This window comes from Elgaria multicarinata, chromosome 2 (assembly GCF_023053635.1).
Source record: "Elgaria multicarinata webbii isolate HBS135686 ecotype San Diego chromosome 2, rElgMul1.1.pri, whole genome shotgun sequence".
Taxonomy (NCBI): domain Eukaryota; kingdom Metazoa; phylum Chordata; class Lepidosauria; order Squamata; family Anguidae; genus Elgaria; species Elgaria multicarinata.
This window is the reverse complement of record NC_086172.1, coordinates 43,543,291-43,564,068: the sequence shown is the minus strand read 5'-3', so window position 1 is coordinate 43,564,068 and position 20,778 is coordinate 43,543,291. Positions and strand designations below refer to the sequence as shown.

The 20,778-nt window shown below is 41.5% G+C and overlaps 1 protein-coding gene across 1 annotated transcript in view; it reads left to right on the top strand.

The window, feature by feature from the left end:
• Window positions 1–20,778, top strand: part of MYO3B (myosin IIIB) — a 264,396-nt gene that overhangs the window by 54,988 nt on the left and 188,630 nt on the right. Inside the window, exon 8 of the mRNA XM_063116401.1 lies at window positions 16,830–16,985. Within this exon, the coding sequence (XP_062972471.1) occupies window positions 16,830–16,985 (156 nt within the window). The remainder of the gene's footprint in view (window positions 1–16,829; window positions 16,986–20,778) is intronic.

Sequence of the window (20,778 nt, the reverse complement as noted above, 5' to 3'; positions counted from 1 at the left end):
AAATGTTGTCCCCAGCAGCCACGGCCACCAGTTTGAGGAAAATCAGAAGCCATGGGTCAAGCCAGTAGTCAGGACTGAAGTGCAAACCAGGTGTCAGAGTCAAGGAACAAAAGAATAACCAAGGATACTAGAACACACCAGAGTTCAGGAAGACCACGTCTCTCAAGCAAGGCTCAGCTGGAACAGGAAGCCTTTTATACCCCTGCTTGCCCAGAAGGATCCAATGGGTGTGCAGAGTCAGTCCAGAGTTTGAAGGTAACTTCACTGAGAAGGTTGCCACCTGCAGTTCAAGGCTTACTACATGGGGCAGTTGCAGAAGCTCTTGACAACCTTACTTGGGAACAGGATATTCCAGAATGAGCAATAGGTTGAGGTTAGCCCGTATATATTCCTATGATCAATTTTAAATCATCTGAGTTTCCAACATCCAAAATGCTATCTGTAGGAAGCCTAAAAGCACTTCCAATATCTTCTCCAGTTTGGTCAAACTTGCATTTCTTGATTGAGCAGAAGGGGGCTGGGGGCTTGACAGGAATATATATATAGGAGGTGTACACATATTTCTCATACCCTGTAACCTTGTGCCCATATGTGCTATGAGAGGAGGGAAGTCTCTGCCCAGGGTGGCCGTAGGGTAAATAGTACCCTGGGTGAGGAGTGTGTTTGGTGCCCCACCCCCTGCCAGTAGTCAGTTTTGCAGGGCCACCCAGAGGATTTATGGGACCTGGTGCAAGTGTGACGTCTCTCAAGAACAAAATTGTTCAAAACCCTGAGAAGCCACTGTGCTACACTTTGCACAAGCCAAAGTTCGAAAAGCCACATTCTGAGCAGTGGCAGGGCACTATGCAACACAGCAGGACTATCACCGGTTTTACTTATAATATTCTTTGATTTGTAGCACTTCTTATCTTTTGATAAACATTCTTTATTTTGGAATCCTTCTGGAACGTCTGGCTGAGTTGGGAGTGGGGGGCACTGCATTGCAGTGGTTCCGCTCCTACTTAGCAGGACGGCTCCAGAAGGTGGTGCTTGGGGGACATTGCTCGGCCCCGTGGACTCTTCAGTATGGAGTTCCGCAGGGATCGGTCTTGTCCCCCATGCTGTTTAACATGTACATGAAACCGTTGGGTGCGGTCATCCGGAGTTTTGGAGTGCGCTGTCATCAGTACGCTGACGACACGCAGCTCTACTGCTCCTTTTCATCCTCATCAGGTGTGGCTGTGGATGTGCTGAACCGGTGCTTGGCTGCAACAATGGACTGGATGAGGGCTAATAAACTGAAGCTCAATCCAGACAAGACTGAGATGCTGCTGGTGGGTGGTTCCTCTGATCGGATGGGGGGTGTTCAACCGGTTCTGGATGGGGTTGCACTCCCCCTGAAGGAGCAGGTTCGTAGCTTGGGGGTTCTCCTAGAACCATCTTTGTCACTTGAGGCTCAGGTGGCCTCGGTGGCACGGAGTGCTTTCTACCAACTTCGGTTGGTGGCCCAGCTACGCCCCTATCTGGACAGGGATAACCTAGCTTCAGTTGTCCATACTCTTGTAACTTCCAAATTAGATTACTGCAATGCCCTCTACATGGGGCTGCCTTTGAAGACGGTCCGGAAGCTGCAGCTTGTGCAAAATGCGGCGGCCAGATTGATAGCTGGAACAGGGAGGTTTGAGCATGTAACACCGATTCTGGCCCGCTTGCATTGGCTGCCTATATGTTTCCGAGCCCAATTCAAGGTGCTGGTCTTAACCTATAAAGCCCTACATGGCTTGGGACCACAATACCTGATGGAACGCCTCTCCCGACATGAACCTACCCGTACACTGCGCTCAACATCTAAGGTCCTCCTCCGAGTGCCTACTCCAAGGGAAGCTCGGAGGATGGCAACAAGGGAGAGGGCCTTTTCAGTGGTGGCCCCCCGACTGTGGAATGATCTCCCCGATGAGGCTCGCCTGGCGCCAACATTGTTATCTTTTCGGCGCCAGGTCAAGACTTTTCTCTTCTCCCAGGCATTTTTAACAGCATTTTAACAGCATTTAACAACGTTAAGTTTGTTTTTAATGGACCCCACAATTGTTGTTTTTAAATGGATACTGTTGTTTTTATACTGTTTTTATGTGTGTGTGTGTGTGTGTGTGTGTGTGTTTTTAAATTGTATACTTTTAATGTGTACTATTTTTAAATGTTGTAAACCGCCCAGAGAGCTTCGGCTGTGGGGCGGTATATAAATGTAATTAAATAAATAAATAAATAAATAAATATCCATTATACTTATCTTTAAAAATAATAAAGAAAAGTTATAAATAAAAATGTTATTCAGCTGGCCTCTTACTGTTTACAGCTTTATATTATTATTATTATTATTATTATTATTATTATTATTATTATTATTATTTCTCACTTGTGGCGGTTTTTCTAGACAGACATATCGGGCTTTGCCAAGTCATGCTGTCTTTTACAGATTCAGGAATTTCTTGACAATTGAGCATGTTTTAATTATGACTGCTTTCTGGATGTTGGTGTGGATGTATTTTGGTAGGCCCAGTTTCTGAAGGTTTTCTGTATAATTTTTTGATGTGATGCCAGTGAGTGATGATGACGATGATTTGGTGCTTATAGTGTTTACAGTATTAGAAGTGCTATGTGCTCAGTAACATTGCCACAAAGTAAAGCTGTTTTCCATTTATTTTTGCCTAGCACAAATGACATCCAAGTGGAAATTGAAAAAGAAACATACTTTAAATCTAATTGCAGGGAGATCATTTTTGTAGTTAGTACCCAAACAACCTGTAGAAGAAAGGTTACAGAGACGTGTTTTTTGCCTCCCCAGCTCACTGCAGACAGTACATTAAAGAAACACACTCACTGAGGTCAGCTTGGTGCCCCCCTCAGCTCAGTGCCCCAGATGATAGCCCAGTTCACTCACCCCTAAGGCCTGCGCTGCTTATGCCCTATGGGAATTCTCTCCACAAATGGGTACTATGCACACAGTGGACTGTACAAAGCTGATATTGCCACCTATGAAATTAAAGCAAATACCTGCCATCTTGAGATGTAATTCTGGTCGTCCCCCCGCCCCACAGTTAACAGATACATGTGATAGAAATTGTTTAGAAAAAGAACCCAAACCATTTCTAACACCACTAATATTTTTTGCTTCAGCATGTTTTCTGGAGGTGTCAAGGGGTTAATGTGTTAGGGGAACAGAAGGATACAATAACCTTTATTTACATTACCTCACCAAATAGCAATTTTAATTAACTGATATCTCCAGGGACAGACACTTATTTTAAATTTATTTAACCAGTGATTAGCTATCATGGCTTCTTGAATTAATTAGTCTCTCATAAGCTGGGAAAAGGCAAGGAATCAAGGCACCCAAGTTACAATTCCGTACACACTTATTTTGGAGTATTTACTTCCAGCTAGGCAATCTTGGGATTGCACTGTCAGGTAAAAGTAAGTTTAAAATGTAGAATTATAGGCTTTAGAAGCTCATATATTAGCATAGTGACATTACATGAGTTCTGGCAATTATTATTAGCCTATGCAGTGTAAACTGCACAGTCAATTAATTTTTTTAGCATTGGTTTGGTGTTGAATTTCTTGCTGTCAACATTTCATCTGACCAGTCCATAGGCCTCATACTTTCTGCCAATCACAGGGGCCAATGTTGTACACTAATTTCCTACGTTGGCTGAAAAGGCCTGAGGTCAGTGCACACAGTGCCAGGTGGCTCACTTGGTTACTTCCCCGCCTCAGACAAAGAGATGCCTGATTAAGGCTGCAGTCCTAAAAACAATATCTGGGGAAGAGCCCCACCACACACAGTAGGACTTACGTTGAGTAGAAATGAATAGAATTGCAATAATAATAATAATAATAATAATAATAATAATAATAATAATAATAATATATTTTTAACCGGCCTCTCCGTCTGGATCGAGGCGGGATACAATACAAATGCAAACACCATAAAATACATATAACTAATTAAAACATTTAAAACTAATACATTATTAAAAGCAGCACATTATTAAAAAGGCATCTTAATAGTCTCTAATACTAGGCTTTAAAAAAATTGAGCTACTTAAAATAAATGCTTATCACACACAGAGCATCACCAGACTAGCATTTTATCGCACGCTTGCTACTGCCCACTTACAAATGTGTGTGTGTTCTTTAGACGACGTTGTCCGCTTCCCATGTGGCTCCTGCTCCTTCCGTTTGTATTTCCGTCGCAAAATAGACCCCTTTTAATCCATCTTTTTTTAAAAAATGGAATGTGCCGCCATTTCCTGATGTGTGCAGGAAAAGCGGGACAATATAAACAGCCCCTGAATGGGCCATGTGGACTTTGTTTATTTCCTCTTTCTCTCCTTGTGTAAAGAGACTGTTGCTATTGTGGGACAGCAGCTGGAGGCCATAGCGACGGTAGGGAAATGTGGAAATCCACCTGTCTGGTGACGTTCATGGGCACTGATTGTGCAAACACTGCTCAAGTAAGTCCCGTTTAAATAATTGAGACTTATTTTTCATAAGGTATATTTTGACTTGGCTATCAGTGTCCCATGCAACACACAGTGAGTGAATGAGTCTTCGGATGCACACAGGGCATAAGCATCAATAGATGCAGGTAAGGGATGATTAAGGTAATGTGAGAACATGTCCAGAAAAGACAAATAAGTGAAAACTATTCTAAGGCCTTAAAAAAGGAAAAGTCAAGCTACACACAGTCTTTTGTAGAACAGGGATGGGTAACACACAGCCCATGGGCTACATATGCCCGCCCTTCCTGGCCTTGGCAGAGGTAGCAGCAGCAACAGCAATAAAGCACTCAGTGGTTTGCCACTGAATTTTGGAAGCAACTATTTTTTAGCCTGCTGTTGTGGTTTGCTGCCTACATTCGGCAGCAAATGGCTGATTGTTCTGCTGTTGCTGCTGCTGAAATTCAGCAGTGTGTTGTGGGTGAGTATGGCCCCTGGGGGGTTCTGGGGGTTCAAACTGCTTCCCCTTGAGCCCCTCAAATTTCCCATCCCTGATGTAGATCATTATATGAACTGCCTAAGAATTTGTTCACTTGTCAGCGCTATGTTTTCCTCGGAACTGAACCTGAGCTCTTTTATTATTGTTATTTATTACTTTTGTATCCCACCTTTTTTCCTCCAAGGAACCCAAGGCGGTGTACATAATCCTCCTCCTCTCTATCGTATCCTCACAACAACAACCCTGTGAAGTAGGTTGGGCTGAGAGTATGTGACTGGCCCAAGGTCACCCAGTGGGTTTCCATGGCTGAGTGGGGACTAGAACCCAGATCTCCCGACTCCCAGTCCAACACCTTAGCCACTACACCACACTGGCTCTTTTATCATTTGAAATGTCTTCAGTAACTTAAAACTACTGCATAAATAAATAAATAAACAAACAAATTAATTAATTAAAAATTGCTCCAAGAATTTTGCTGCAGGAGAATTTATTACAGCTCAGTTTTGTGGCTTTCAAGGAGTTGAGTGTTTCTCTTTCCATTAGGGAGCTTTCAAAATTTATGAGATCTGGTTTTGAAAAATGGATCAATATAGATATAAATGTGTCCTGTGTACTAGAATGTCTATTTTGCACATGATAATTGAATACTGTATGATACACTGAATCCTCCTCTGTGGAAACTGAGTGTTGCTGAAAGAGCAATAAAAAGAGAGAGAGAGAGAGAGAGAGAGAGAGAGAGAGTTTTTAATCATGGCGTGCTAGTTTTGGATACATGAACTGCAGGTCATGGAGGGTGACTTTACTGAAGGGTTGCCAGAGATGAGCCGGGAGTATAGATAATGCTGCCTAGATACATAATGATGCCATGCATCCAGTGGAATTATGACTGAAAACAAGAAAGGAATGGGAAATGGCTGCAGGTGAAGCTGCCCCTGTTTTCTCTTATTTTGTTTTCAAAAACAGCTATGTCGCACAGCCATTTGGACACAGGCAGGTATGGGAGCAGGTGAGCAGATGTGAAGGCTGCACACGTCACTGGATCATTACTCCAAACGGAACTCATGGTGTGCTTGCTCCCTTCCACCTGTCTCGGCATGTGACTGGCTGGCTGAGTCAGAGCTACATATGACAGAGGCAGGGATGAGCAATCTCAGGCAGACGTTTATGAGGGAAAATGCGAAGGGATGAGACAGCTTTCCACAGAGCTTGCTTTCAGTTCTTTCCCACTTTGCATCCTGCATGGATTAAACTTGTGAAAGAGACCTGACTTAAGTAATAAGAAAGCACACCACCATATTGTCTATGGCAGACATTAAACTGCTGCATGTTTAGATTCTCTCTCTCTCTCTCTCTCTCCCTCTCTCTTTCTCTCTCTCTCTGAAATGGACTAAATGTCTCTGATGAAGCTATGACGTAGAAGGATGTAGCTGTTCTGCTCTGTCATTTCTGTGAGCAACAGTAGAGTCTTAGAGTCTTCGTTGCCAATTAAAAATGTCTCTATAATAATTCCTATTTAAAGGCTAGATAAGATTTGAAGGTTTGGAAAAGAGCTGAGTGATGCTGGGGATGGAAATTCATTACTATTGTTTGTATGTCCAGGAGAAAATAATTCAGTCCACCTCCTGTCAGTTGTCAGTATTGGGATTTGCCTCAGGGGAGCACAGAGTAGCTCAGCTTCCTTGTCTGGAGCATCTTTGGTGGGCCTGCTGAAGTGTTTAATGGAGGGGAAAATTAACATCTGTGTTGCAGCTGATTTGGTGAAATGCATCTACCCACTACAGATTAGACTGGTGTTGCTATTTCATCTTGTTTAGATTACTATAATGCTTCATATGTAGGGCTGGCATTGTAGGCTGCTCAGAACCTTTGCTTAGTACGAAATACTGCAGTTAAATAGGTGATTAACTGGGACCAGTAGAATGAAGCATATCTCACCAGAGCTTCACTGGCTCTTGGCCTGTTTGTTGAGCGAATTTCTTTATGTTTAAAGCCCTAAATGGCTTGGGATTGAAAACAGCTTTGGACCAGTTTACCTTCTCATGCATCAACCTTCCCAGTTATTAAGATAATCACAGGGCCTTGTCCATGCTATCCCCACACCCTGTTGCCTTTGGAAGTGAGACCAGGAATAGGGGTTTTTTTAGTCATTGCACCCTGGCTCAAGAGTTCCTTCCCTGACAAAACTTGCCTGATGCCAAATCTTTTGGCACCCTTTTTTATTTGCCCAAGCCTGTTGGAGCTTTTAGTCTGATGTCTCTTTAGGCTGAAGAGCAGGGTATCATTGTTTTGGTAATAAAATAAACAATAAATAAACAATAGTGTGATTCACTTAGCCCTGCCAAGGAACCATCAGAGGATAATGGCCTCAGGTAGTAAAATCCAGCATAGTATATTACAAATAATCCTTAGTTAGTATATCATTGTCTTCAACTTTTTAACACTCATGGTTACATGCAGGGAGAAAATTAATAATTAATAAGAGAAAAGAGAGTGACAAAAGAAGCCCAAGTCAATTGTTCTCATAACCTTAGTATTTTGAAGTCTATACAACTTGGTCATTCAGTTTCCTTTATAACACTCTTCATGTGTTATACATGTAAAGGGGTCTATATGATTACTGGCTCCACCTCTGACAGCACACAGCTGTTCCACTCCTTAGGTCCGTGCATTTGGCATTGACTTCTGCAGTAGGAAAGCCTATGGGTGTAGATCTGTATGTACGTGACTTTTGCCCTCAGACATCTACACCTAATAGATAGATGTCAGGGTTGGGGATGGGACAGGCTCCTTGTCACTGAGGACGGGGCCAGTGTTGGGGGCCTGTCTGCTCCTTTAACCTGCAGGATGAACACCAGTGAGGGCTGGTGGCTCTGATTTTGGCAAATCCATCCTGGGTTTTAGTCAGAGCCATCCAGAACTCTGAAGAGCTATAGAAAGTGCTGAATGCATTTAGGTGATAGCATGAGGGTTAGATCTCTATGTGTAGCTTTTCCTCCTGCAGACATCCACACTTAATACATAGACATGGGTGGGGGGAGAAAAATGCCCCGAAATGCCTCGTTGATTGCCATATTCCCCTTCACACGTAAAATGCTCAAAGGAGAATTCAGTTTGATTTTAAAGTCAGAATATATGTAACATGTCACATAGCTTCAGTGATGGCTAAACAAACAATACATAATGATGCAATTTGTGTGAAAGTAAATACCGGGATATCTGTCTGTCATAATTCTGAAAAGAGTTGCTTGTCTGTCCTCCAGGCCATTATGGTACCAAGCCTGTCTCTCTCACCCAACTTATCACCAATGGAACTTTCTCCCCGGGGCAAATACTGGTTTGAGAGTGGCCATGATGGGTGAAAAAGGATGAAAGCCTCACCTCATGCCCATCTGTACCAGGCCTCTCACAACTTCTGTTTTGTCATGAAAAAACAAACACACACAGGCCAATCACATGATTAACATAACCTCTTGTTTGACCCTCTACATATGTGCCTACAGAAATACCTTAGAACCTTATCCAGGTCCTACAGCAAATGATTCAATGTGGGGAGAATTCCCCTAAAGTGGAAAGTTTGAAAATTGTTTCCTAGCCTGCCTTAGTTGACAGGTTTCTCCCTTTCCTACTTTAGGAAATAAATGCAAACATTGGACTATCAGTTCTGACCACCAGAATGTTTTCTTTGGTGGAGGTGGGCTGCTTCTGACAAGATATGCCACCATCTCTGCTGCGGTTGTAAAATCTATTTCTATCCATTTATTCATTTGTAAATATTTGTTCACATCAGATGGTTGATGAATAGCTTCCCCTTTCAGTCTTCTGATTTGCTGGCTGCAAAATGACAGTTTACATTGTCGAAGCAGAGCAATCCGCACAATGTTATCATCCAAATGCAAGCTGCCCATGGATTTTCAGAAACTGTCTGTGAATCTGGCCTGTGTGTTCCTTGTTCCTGCCTAATAAATGTTTCATCTTTGCCTGTAATTGTGACAGAATGAAATTGGTATTTAGGAACCTGAATGTTAGATTTCGGTAACCTAACAAATGGCTGCAACCTCTGTTTAATGTAGTGACACTAATGAATTCTGAGGATTAATTTTCAGCTAAGAAAGCATGATGGAAGGTACTGGAATTTAAAATTAGGTAATGGATTGACTTTCATCAAGGCCAACATGTGCAGCATTTGTTTCCTTTCCAGTATATTTTACTCTTATTATCTATGGTCATACACCATCAGGCTAAAATGTAACCATAATATTAGTCAATGTGATTATTTGTTAATGTGACTATTTGTTAATGTATAGCATATCATGTCACTTCATAATTATTTATAGAATGAAGTGCAGGCATCTTACAGCTTGAATTTTCGTCATCAATGCAGTCTACTGAGTTATATTAAATATGGATCCCAAAATTGAATTCCACACAATGGATGTGGAGCATTGACATGAGTCTTGATGCCCCAACAGCAGTTGCAATGCTAATTGAAGGAGGTAAGCGAACAGTGGGTCTTTAAACTGCAGACCCACATTCCTACACAACTATTTTCCTGATTTCAATGAGCTGTGCAGGACAATCCTATGCATGTATATGCAGAAGTAAGTCCCATATGTTTGATAGCACTTACTCCCAGGTAAGTGTCTATAGGATTACATTAAAATAAAAAGTCAAGCCAACAGGTGCACAAAAATGTGATTTAATACTATTAAATAGCTGCCAGTATTCCCAATGAGTTTTGGGATTCCATCCATCATATACCAAAGGGAACAGATGCTTTTATCAAATCCAGCCATCGTTGTGTTCGTTTTGAAACTCTCTTATGTTTTCCCACTGTTTTGTCCATCTCTTTTATTTCCAAAAACCAGCGTCTTTTGATTGTACCTGCACCATGAACTCAAAACGACACCTTACCAGTTTGCTTTTGACTGGGGTTCATTTTCTTAAGTAATACAGAGTGCTTTGGGGAAGGAAGGAAAATGGTGGCCTCTTTTGGAAACTACTGCCTGAAGCATTTACTTCATGAGATTTCATAGGAAGGAAGGCTGGCCTCGGCAGGAGATTGAAGGGGATTGCGTATCTCCCTGGCCGTGTCTTGACAATGGCGCCTTTGCTGTGGGGTGGGAATGTTAATCTCCATGGCAGGAGGGAGTGCGAACTTTCCCGGCTGAAAAAGCTGCAGTTTTAGCTTGTCAAGCCCGCCCCCTGCTCTGCCTTCGTCCTTTACCTCGTCCTATCCCAGGCCTTGATCTGCCCCTGGGAATGCCCCCAATTTGAAACTAAAGCAAGATCACCACCAACAGCTGGTGGAAAGGATGTGGTGATCTCGCAGCAAAGGGAAGAGCCATGGTAAGTTGGCTACTTTTCCAGAGCGCAGGTTCGTCCAAAAAGCCCGTGGTGGCTGCAAGTTGGTGGCTGTGGGGTATGAGGAGTGTATAGACAGCCCCTCTGACAAATCAACTTCTTGCCGTTGTTTAACTCTCAGGTGGTACCCAATTTAAAACCAACAACAACACGCACTCTAAACAGCTGCTTAAGAAAAACACGCATCAGTCACATGAATAATGAATTGCTCATATGTGTACAAACAATTTCCCCCTTCAATAAGCATGTTGTAACACACACTAAACAGCTGCTTAAGAAAAATACACATCGATCACATGAATACTGTATTGCTCATATGTACATAAATAATTTCCTTCTTTAATATGCATATTTTCCTCTTTAATACGCATGTCATATTTTCTGCTCTTTCTGTTTGTGGAAGCAAACAGAAAGAGTAGAAACACGTGTTTCCAGAATGGGAGCAGATCAGAGGAGCTCTCAGGAAGCTGTTCTGCTGACCTCTCGCATTCCAGAAACAAGTGTTTCTGCCCATTTCCGGTGTTGCTTTCAAAAGCACTCGTTCCTGTTGCACTAGTGGTAAGTCCTGTGGGGACTGAGTTGGCACACTGAGTTGGCAACTGACTCGGTTGGCACCTTCCCATATATGGGTATTTAAAAAGAAAACTGATTTCTAAACCCACAAGGCAATACGTACACATTGTGTACTGAGGTGTTGAGGCCTGAGTGCAGGCTATAATTTGTGGTCTTTAAATTGTCAACCTTGGGAGGAGCCGTGTTCTCCATATAGTCTAGTGCCCTGTTGTCACTTGACAAATGGAAGTTGGGAGCTGTCTTTTTTCCACGATTGTTACTTGCATATGTAAAAATATATAGAACCGTATAAAATGCTGCCTCTGTGCTAGCACAATGGGAAGCTAACAGGCAGACAAAAAGCGCAGAGACATTCATTTCCAGGTCAGTGGAGCTTGCAGAAGGCTGTTCCGCTGACCTGTCCCATTCCAGAAACAAGTGTTTCCTCTAATTTCCGGTGTAGCTTTAAGAAGCACTACTTCCTGTTGCGCTAGTAGTAGGTCTTCTGGGCACCTCAGAACTAGTGGAGGCAGTATTGGATACACCCAACTAGCTAGAACTGGTTTTACAGTAATCTGTGTTAACTATAGAAAAGATCTACTCTAAGTATATAACGATGTACTTGTCTAATTATTCTTTACAATATATATCCTGACAATGCCATCCAGTTTCATCCACTGCTTCTTCACGATGTAAGAAAACAAAACAAAAAGTTTATCTTTGAACGAAAGGGTACTTTTTCATGATTGTACTTTCTACCTGTGGTTTGTCTGCCTCATATTGTGTAGCTTCATCTCATAAACTAGCATGCTTTGTAACCTCAACAACTTATGATGTGATGCTGGCTAGGTTGATTTGAGAATGGTACATTAAATTAATCTTCCCTGAAGAAACTAGAAATTGAGTGCTAGATCAGTTTTAAGAAGGGAGAATGACAGCGGCTCACAAAACGTTGCCTTGGGTATTGAAAGAGTTCAATGTGGATCCCCTCCTGAGTCTTCTGATCTAAAGGCCTCCTCAGCAAGAGAAGAGGTCTTCACAAAACCACCATTTGGGCCATAGGATACGATATGTTTGAAAAGATCAAAACCTTAGTGTAAGTAGACACCTTAAGATATCTATAGACATTAATTCATTTCGCAGTCAAGAATTGTGAGAATTGTAGTCTTCTAGGAGATGGACTGATAATTCATAGTGGCCTCAGTAAACTACATTTCCCAGGATTCTTTGGGGAAAGCCACAGCAGATATTGGTACAAAGTTGAAATAAGTTTGTTCTGTAGAGCAGGGGCATTGCAAGCCCAGGTTTATGGCCACTGGCCCTGCCCCCAAAGTGAATTACAATGGCCTCTGATCTGTTCCCCAGAGCCCTAAGCATCCAATGGTATCAATGGAAGTTTTTATCTCAGCTTAATTACTATGCAGCATTCAATCCTGAAGGAGGATTGCAGCTGAGAAAGGAAGGATTAAAATGTTGCAACACCCCACATGCACCCAGACGACATTTACGATTGTCAGAGGAGGTCCTGCTCATCATTCCAAGATGAACAGAATGTTGTCATGAAGAAACAATGTCTTTTAAATGTTTCCTGAAGATATATCTTTTCACACAGGCTTTCCCTGGTCTTTAATGTAGCTGGTTTTATATTGCCTTTTAAACTTTTAATGTTTTAAATTTATGCTTGCTTTTTATTTATTTTTCATTGTGCACTGCCCAGAGAGCTTTGGTTGACGGGCAGTGTAAAAACATAATAAATATGTTTATAAATAAATAGATCTTCAGGTGATTTACAGTAGATCAGCATGGATTTCCAATTGTCAGTAGTTTAAAAATAGTGACAAGAAAAGGCCTTATTTTTGTCCTAAATTAGGCTGCTTAAATCAGGAAAGCCTGGGGGAGAAACAGGAGTGGATATGTGTGTGAAATGATTTGTGTGTGAGCTCCAGTTCTAAATAACTTCCTGGACTGAGAGGCACCTTGTTCAGCAATTCTAAATCCACCTTCTTAAACCACTGTTTAGCACAGTGATGTGGAGCCTCAGGCTTGGGGGCTTAAATCTGGCCATTTTGAGGCCCCAATCTGGCCCTATAGGGTTTCCCAGATGGCCACATCCCTTCCCCCAACCCATTTGCTGGTTTCCCTTTTTTTGTGCAGTGTATTGTTCTCCATTCTAAAAGATTGAAATGGCTGGCTGGGGCATGCTGGGAGTTGTAGAACTTTTTTCTGTCTAATCATGCATAGGATTGCATCCCTAGTCATCTTTTTCTTTGTTCTAAACTAAAATATCCTGATCTTGCCAGTCTTTTTTAATAGGACAAGTAGAAGTAGATGTATAATGGCTGACACTGATTATGTAGGACCAGTCAAATATGCTCTAAAGAGTCTTATGTGGGCTGATCCAACAACATAGATGATGTACAATACAATCTGAAGGGATTATGTGGGTACTAGTGGTAATCCATGCAAACGGTGGGTCACTTTTTCTTTTTTCTTTTTACTTCCTTCATGAATTGTTGCCAGGAAGTGGCATGGTCCCATTTATTGATAACCACTTCCTTCATGCAGGCATGGCCATGGCATTGCTCCATGCAGATTGTAATCCGCCCAGAGAGCTTTGGCTATGGGGTGGTGTATAAAAGTAACAAATAAATAAATAAATAAATAGCACGTATGACATTGAGCACTGATGGTGAACAAATGCACCTGCACATGACTAGAGAGAGAGGGGGGTCCATCACACCTTTTTTTTCCCCCAGGTACGATCTTCGGTTTCCACCTCCGTTTCATCAGTGGGTCAAGCACGCCCAGAGAGCTTTGGCTATTGGGTGGTATAGAAATGCAATAAATAAATAAATAAGCAAGCAAGCACTGGTCTCTTTCACATGCCTTCCTGGTATTGCTATTGTATCAGCAAAATCTCATTTTACTTGTTCACTCTTTTGCTATTGTGCCCACCCCACCTCATCCCCTTCTCCTTCCCCCTAAAGTTCCTTGGTTCTTGTGGTTGATGGACATCATGATGGGTGTGGGTGCCTTCCCCCCCCCCCCAGTTTTGTTGTCAGCATCTGGGCGCCATTTCTGCCTTTAGAGGTGAGATAATGCTCCCTTCTGTGGGGGGTCTTCATGTGCCCTCCCCACCCTCCCCCTTCCTGGTTGAGCGGTTCTACAGACTTGAGGAGAACCCCCCCTCCTCTTTCATCAGTAAGACCACCTTTCAATGCACCCCCCCAACAAGAAAGAACATTCTGTAACATATTGTGAGGATGGCAATATATGGGGACAGAAGGGCGGTTTTATCCCACGTATAGAAAAAATACTGCACTTCACCCGCCCCAGAAAAACACGGAAAATGGAGGGGAAGAGGCAAGAATCTGCAGGACAGGGACGATGTCATGTGAGGATTGTGGGGCAAAACGGTAAGACAGGACAAAAATGCAATAAAATGCTGGTGTGATGGAGCTCAGAGAGAATGAGAGAGACTCTTCGCCTTCAAGGTTTCTAAAGATGAACAAACTCTGGTATTCCAAGTGGCTTACAGGGGTGAGCCATGCTTGATGTCATGGGTTCACTTTTCATACTGACCTTTAATTTTACTGGTTTGTCTTAAGCAACCAATAGTGCCATTACACACTTGCAATTTTAAAGCAGCTTAAAGTTTTCTCTTACTGTGGTGGTCACTATTTACTGATTGTAACACCTTTTCTTCAGGGAGAGGATATAAACTCGTAGAGATTGACAAGCATCATATTTTATATTGGGCCACACTGACTTCTTAAAAAAGGATGGGTAACAAAACAAAAGAAACTAGAAACCATAAAGCCAAATGATGGATTTCTTTTCATGGGATGGTGGGAGTGGCATTTATAACCTCTGCAGTAGGAGGGGAGACATAAGGTTTTATATCACAAAGCTCCAATCCAAACAGGAACCAAGAGTCTCTTCATTTGTAAAGGAGGAAATTTCCCCTGCTGTGTTTCCTTGGAATATTCAGGAAAGCTGTAGGCAACCAAAGACATGAAAGTTATTTTGACAGGCAGCTGTTACTTGTGGATTACTCTAGGAATCATGCATTAATGTTCTTTAAAAATAATAAAAGCTGAGCTTTGGGAAGTGAGTATATTTTTGCCCTTTTGTCATTAGTGAAATATGCAAGATAAATGACTTGTAACTATAGGAGACTATACATTGTCATTCATTCTGATCACCTGTTAAGTTTTTAAAATAATTTGGTTGTCTGTTTGAGGGGGTTGGCTTCCAATGCTTATTTGAAGCAATTTTAAAATGTTTATGTAAAATAACTACTTCACGTGACATTGGTGAAGCTGAAATATAATAGTAAACACACCAGTCTGAAAATGTGTGGTCAAATGACTGCAACTAATATGAAAGTCTTGGAAACTATAGTATGGGTTCAAGAATAATTTTCATAATGTATTAGAACTTTTAAAATGCCTGTTTCTCAAATAATGCAACTGAACCAAGTCAAGTTCAATAAACTAATGCAAAGAGACATATTAGGGAGTGTGTTGTGTTTTTTTAAAAAATGTCTGGCCCTGCAGTAAATTTCTATATTTAGATCACATTATTTTTGCTTAATTTGAAGCCATATTGCTCAAAATTCTGCCTTTTCACCCTGAAAGCCCTGAGTTTTTCCAGTTGTAGAGACTCAGAATTGTTTTTGTTATAAACATTCTATTTAATTATTTTGATTGGACACATAACCCCCATTTCCTCTCTTCCTCTATCCCCCACCCATTTATCCTCTATTTATCCTCTATCTATTTATTTCCTCTCTTCCTCTATCCCCCACCCACTCCCCGCACTATTTAAAATTAGAATATAAAAATAAATAGAATTAAATAAACAAAAAAAAGAAAAAGATGTTTTTGTATCAAAAACATAGATCATGCAAAACACTCCTGAGTTAGAGTGTTCAGACATTTCAAGCATTCTCCCTTCTATTAATTTCTAGGAGAGTCTCTTATTAATATTTTCTTCTGGGTTTTTATTAATTTTCTTACCATTTCTTTATATTGGTAAACTAATTAAGAATTCTCCACTTGAAATCCAGTTAAAGTTAGTTCTGATTAATTTCCATCAAAATCATGAGACTTAAGTTAGTTGTGACTGAGTAGTTACATGTATTTCGGTGGGGTTAGAATGCAATTCTAGATACACTTATCTGGAAATAAGTCCCACTGAACTCAGTAGAGCTTACTTTAAGTAGACATATGTAGGATTCCTCTATTTATCACAAGTAACTTTAGTAGGATTGGGGCCTTTGTCTGTACATACAGCTAAGCACCACAATATGGATGATTCCTTTAAAATATAATATCAAATAATTCTGGTAAGTTTTGATTGGCGTTGTTTTACTTAACTAGTTCAATAACACATGTAAACAACTTGGGGATTTAATGTAAAATATGATTATAGGTTATACTATAGTATAGAGAAAGTAAGTATGCTGTAACCTTGCACTTTAAATTATTTTGTTCAGATTTTGTACTTTTATATATAGTAATATGCTAATTTTTCATTTTTGATAAAACAATGTTATTTCTGATTTGTTCCCATGTATTTATTCCCATGTATACTCCATGATTCAATGTATTTGTAGAACCATAGGATAATATGTATTTTATATTGTATTTTATATTATGGTTTTATACTGTTGTTTTATACTTTGAATGGTTTTAATTTTTGTGAACCGCCCAGAGAGCTCCGGCTATTGGGCGGTATAGAAATGTAATAAATAAATAAATAAAATAAATAAATATAAGGCAGCTAAATATTTGTACCATTATATAGAGTGTAGCCAAAATCAAAATTGCTGAACCCAACAACTGAGCATTTAACAACGGATGAGAGTCACGTGTAGCGTAACTGTATGTATGTATACATCTATGTATAAGTAATCTGATTGCTCTATTTTGCAGGTGTCTAATTAAGGACTTTGAAAAACGGCCATCTGTCACTCACCTTTTAGAACATCCTTTCATAAGACAGGCCCATGGTAAGGACATGGCACTCCAGAAACAGCTGGCTGATCTCATTCAAGCACAACAAGAGTTAGGCTCTGTAGCCAAGACAAGGTACTGCACAGTTTCTTATAACCTTCCCCAAACAATGAAGTTCCAGAAATGTGGAGCTTTTAACTATGAAGAAAAAAAAACACCTTAGTGATGTTTGCCCAAGTAGAGCAAAAAGATCTGTGTGCAAAGCTGATGTGATGGAAATGCACATCGTGATATGCGTTCCCATCCACATCGTGATGCGCATCCTGGCTGCATTAAATTGGCTGGGAGCATCTTGATGAATGTGGGGAAGCATTTCCCCATTTGGATTTTTCCTGGACTACTCTAGTTATTATGGATCTTTATGTACAGTAATGACTACATCCCATATAAATGGTGAGCTTCAAGATGGGGGTGGGGGGAGAAATAATTTTCCCATTCATGTCTTCTAAATGTATTCAACCATAATGGAAGCTTCACATTTTGCTAGTTTCCTGGATTTACTGCTAATACCAGAAATTGCATGCAAGTGTTCATGAATCAGTATACGAATTTTTAACAGACAGCGTGCTCATATTTTGGTGTCTTTTTTGGTAGAAAATTAAAATGTTAATAGTAAAGTGATAACGGTGACATATTAAAGGTTCAACACTGCGAGAGCGGTTAGGCAAGCCATGATTGTGGCTTAAAGTTGCCAACCCTTCTTTGAATAAAGCTTTGTACTTAATAGTCCCCAGGAGAGCCTTCTTCTCTAGTACAATCTAGGGGCTAGTAGCCAGATTTCTTGGTTTCACGGCTGTCCAGAGGGTGGCAGGATTTCACTGTTTTCAAAGTGAATTTAAATGCAAATGAACACACACTTTACTCTGCTCAGCAATCATTTTGTAATATGAAATTTGTCTGGTGCTAGATAAGCTGTAAACCATTATTGTAAATAAATACCTGCTAATGTTGATGAAGAAAATGAAATGTCACGATTCATAAGTCATAAAAATGTATGTGCATACCCAGACACAGTGAATGTGTTATTTGAAAACCAAAAGCCTTAAAGTAAAACTTTAAAAACAAAGTAATAAATGCAGTTTCAAGGTGAGGTTGACTTTCCTCATATTACTGCAAGGGGGATTATTCTGCACACTGCTCTAAAGCAAAAAATCTAAATTGGTCAGACGTGCTTCTGAAGGCTGGTCTTTCATGCATGTCTGTCTTTTCTTTTACTCTCTCTGCTTAAGCGTGTCATGTATGGATTCTTTCCCTGTTGACAGCTGCTATTTGCACGTTTAAGAAAAAAAAATCTGTCACACAGTGAGAACCTAATGGGAATTTGCAAAGGCCAGGCTGCTGTTTGGATCATGTGTGTAAAACATGGTTGTGTGAAAAACATGGTTGTGTGAATCCACCCTCAGACACAGAAAATAACAGCCTCTGAATACAGTAACAACATTTTTTGGGCGCTTCCAAACAAGGCTTTATTGCACCAACACCCATACTGTTTTTAAGAGCCCCTTATAAAACAAGCACATGCAAAACTCCTGCTGTCCAGGTGCTAACTCTTGGTAGGCAACTCCAAGGGCTTGTTTTGACGAGGGGTTTGCCAGAGGATGGATCCGCAGTGGTGCTTGGTCATGTGTATGATGCAGCAGCCATTGTGGAGCCATCCCAGGGCTTCCCCCTAAAGCTCAGATTTTAAAAAGTTAGAGACTTACCCCGACGCATCTGCTGTCTGTCACCATCCTTCAGCTTTGCTTTGGAGGCGTGTCCTGGGCAATGGCGGCCTCTGATTGGTCACAGTCACTGGACAGGGAGAGTGAGGTGTGAAGTAAGCTTTACTTACCATTGCAACACTATAGGTGATCTCAAAATGCTGCTGTCTTGGGTGTTGTCCGCTGATATTCCCCAGAAAGGTTTCCCTCCTTGCACCTCCTTGGGGATCGTGTTGCTCCCTTCTATCAATACGTCTTATCCCCCCCTTAAAAGAACATTTTACTCTTTCAACTAGTGCTGGAGAGCAGCCCCGCACATATCAACTTCTGCAAACTTTAAGCAGACTCCCAACAGCAGCCAAGGGATCCTTCCCCCCCCCGCTACTTTCATGTGGGGGGGAAACTGAGGAATGGGGCACATGTGGCAGCAGCGATGGTGGCCCTTCCTCCACCTCCTCCCCGTGGGGGGAAAAACTTTTTGTCCAAGGTAAAGGGGGGGAACCTGGAAGGTGCAGCAGCGCCCATCCAATAGTGTGGTTCCCTCCTCCCCTTCTCGTTACAAACCCCATGTTCGCTCCTTCGCATGAGATAACATGAAGGTGTGCAAACGCAGGATTTGGGGGCCCATGGCGCCAATGCAGCACCATCAAGACACAGCCCAAGGCTCTTCTTTCTTATGGTTGTTCTATCTTTAAACTGGAAATAGACTAGACAGGCTTTCAATCAGTAGGTGCCTTCAAATAGACAAGGATTGTCTTCTCACAGCCCGTCAAATAGAGGGCTGTTGTCTATAAAGTAGAACACATGACCACTCTTCCCATGCCGTGTTGTTGACAAATGGACACAGTCATAAATGCGTGATAAGCAACATTTAGGGGGGATTTGGATGTGAACATTTCCCCTGTTCTTGGAGCAATAGGCATCCATCTACCTTAATGGAATCCTTTTTGGGTTCCCTGTGTGCAAATGAACAAAAATAGACTGTGTAGTTTGTATAGAAGAAGGTCCAAAAGTTTTTTGAAGATATTATATAGTTCTTTGAATGGTTTTCCAGTTTAGGGAATAGACTACCCATGCCCAAGCCAATGTTCACAAATGTGCACATACAGATTTACATGTGGGAGCTGTTTCATGAATTGAATAGCAGTGTGTTGCATTGCGGTTTTCACGTCCCATATCTACTATCTGACCAGTAAACACTCATGCAGGGGATTTTTGAGGGCAGGGATTTCCTCAAGCCATTGTGCTCTTGATAACAAGAGAGATCTGTCTGATGAAGGATCATACTATCCCATAGAAGAGGTTTGCTCAATACTTTGCTACTGTTTTGATTTCAGCTGAAGACCCTGCTTTTCTAAGCCACACTTTTTTGAGACAGCAAATGCAATTGTAACCTGCGTAGCTACTCTGGTCCCATCCCCACTATCTCAAGTTGAATAGATATAAGGCGAGGTTTAACAATGACGTAAATTTGATCTGTGGCTATCCGGTGTGTGATATCCTCTTGGCATGGATAAGAAAAGCAGTACTAGCTAAAGTGACTAGCTAAAGTCCACTTGCAATCTTATCCATTCCTAAACAATTAAATTGACTGAGGGCTGAGGAACAGTGATATTGTGCCCAAAGGATTCCAATGAGTCCATGGCCAAACCAGCATCCAAGTCTCTAGAACAGGCGTGGGCAATTTGTGGCCATCTAAACGTTTTGGCTTGCAACTCCCATGATCCCTCACTGTTTGCTATGCTGGCTAGGGGAGCTGGTGGGAGTTGTAGACCCATACATCTGGGGGGCTACAAGCTTCCCAGCCCTGCTCTAGAGCCACAGCTGGCATTACCCACTGATCCATGCTGGTTCTCTAGGCAGTATCTCAGTAGACAGCTTTTTTTAGATCAGCACTCTGTCACTATCGGGGAGGTCTTACAACTAGAGCCAGTTGTTCTGCCAGTTCCAATTCCAGTTTGAAAGCAATTAGCTGCAAGAAACTAGCTTGTGCCCAGCTTGTAATTTCCTCTGTACACTCTGCTAAGACACGCAGATAACACCAGGCAAAGCCAAGAATAGCTCTTGGGTCGTAAAATGATGGGCAAGCAGAATTAAATGTGGTCTAAAATGCAGCTTCTTCCAGACATTGTCTGGGTGAATACCAAGGGAAAGATAGCAAACCTGAA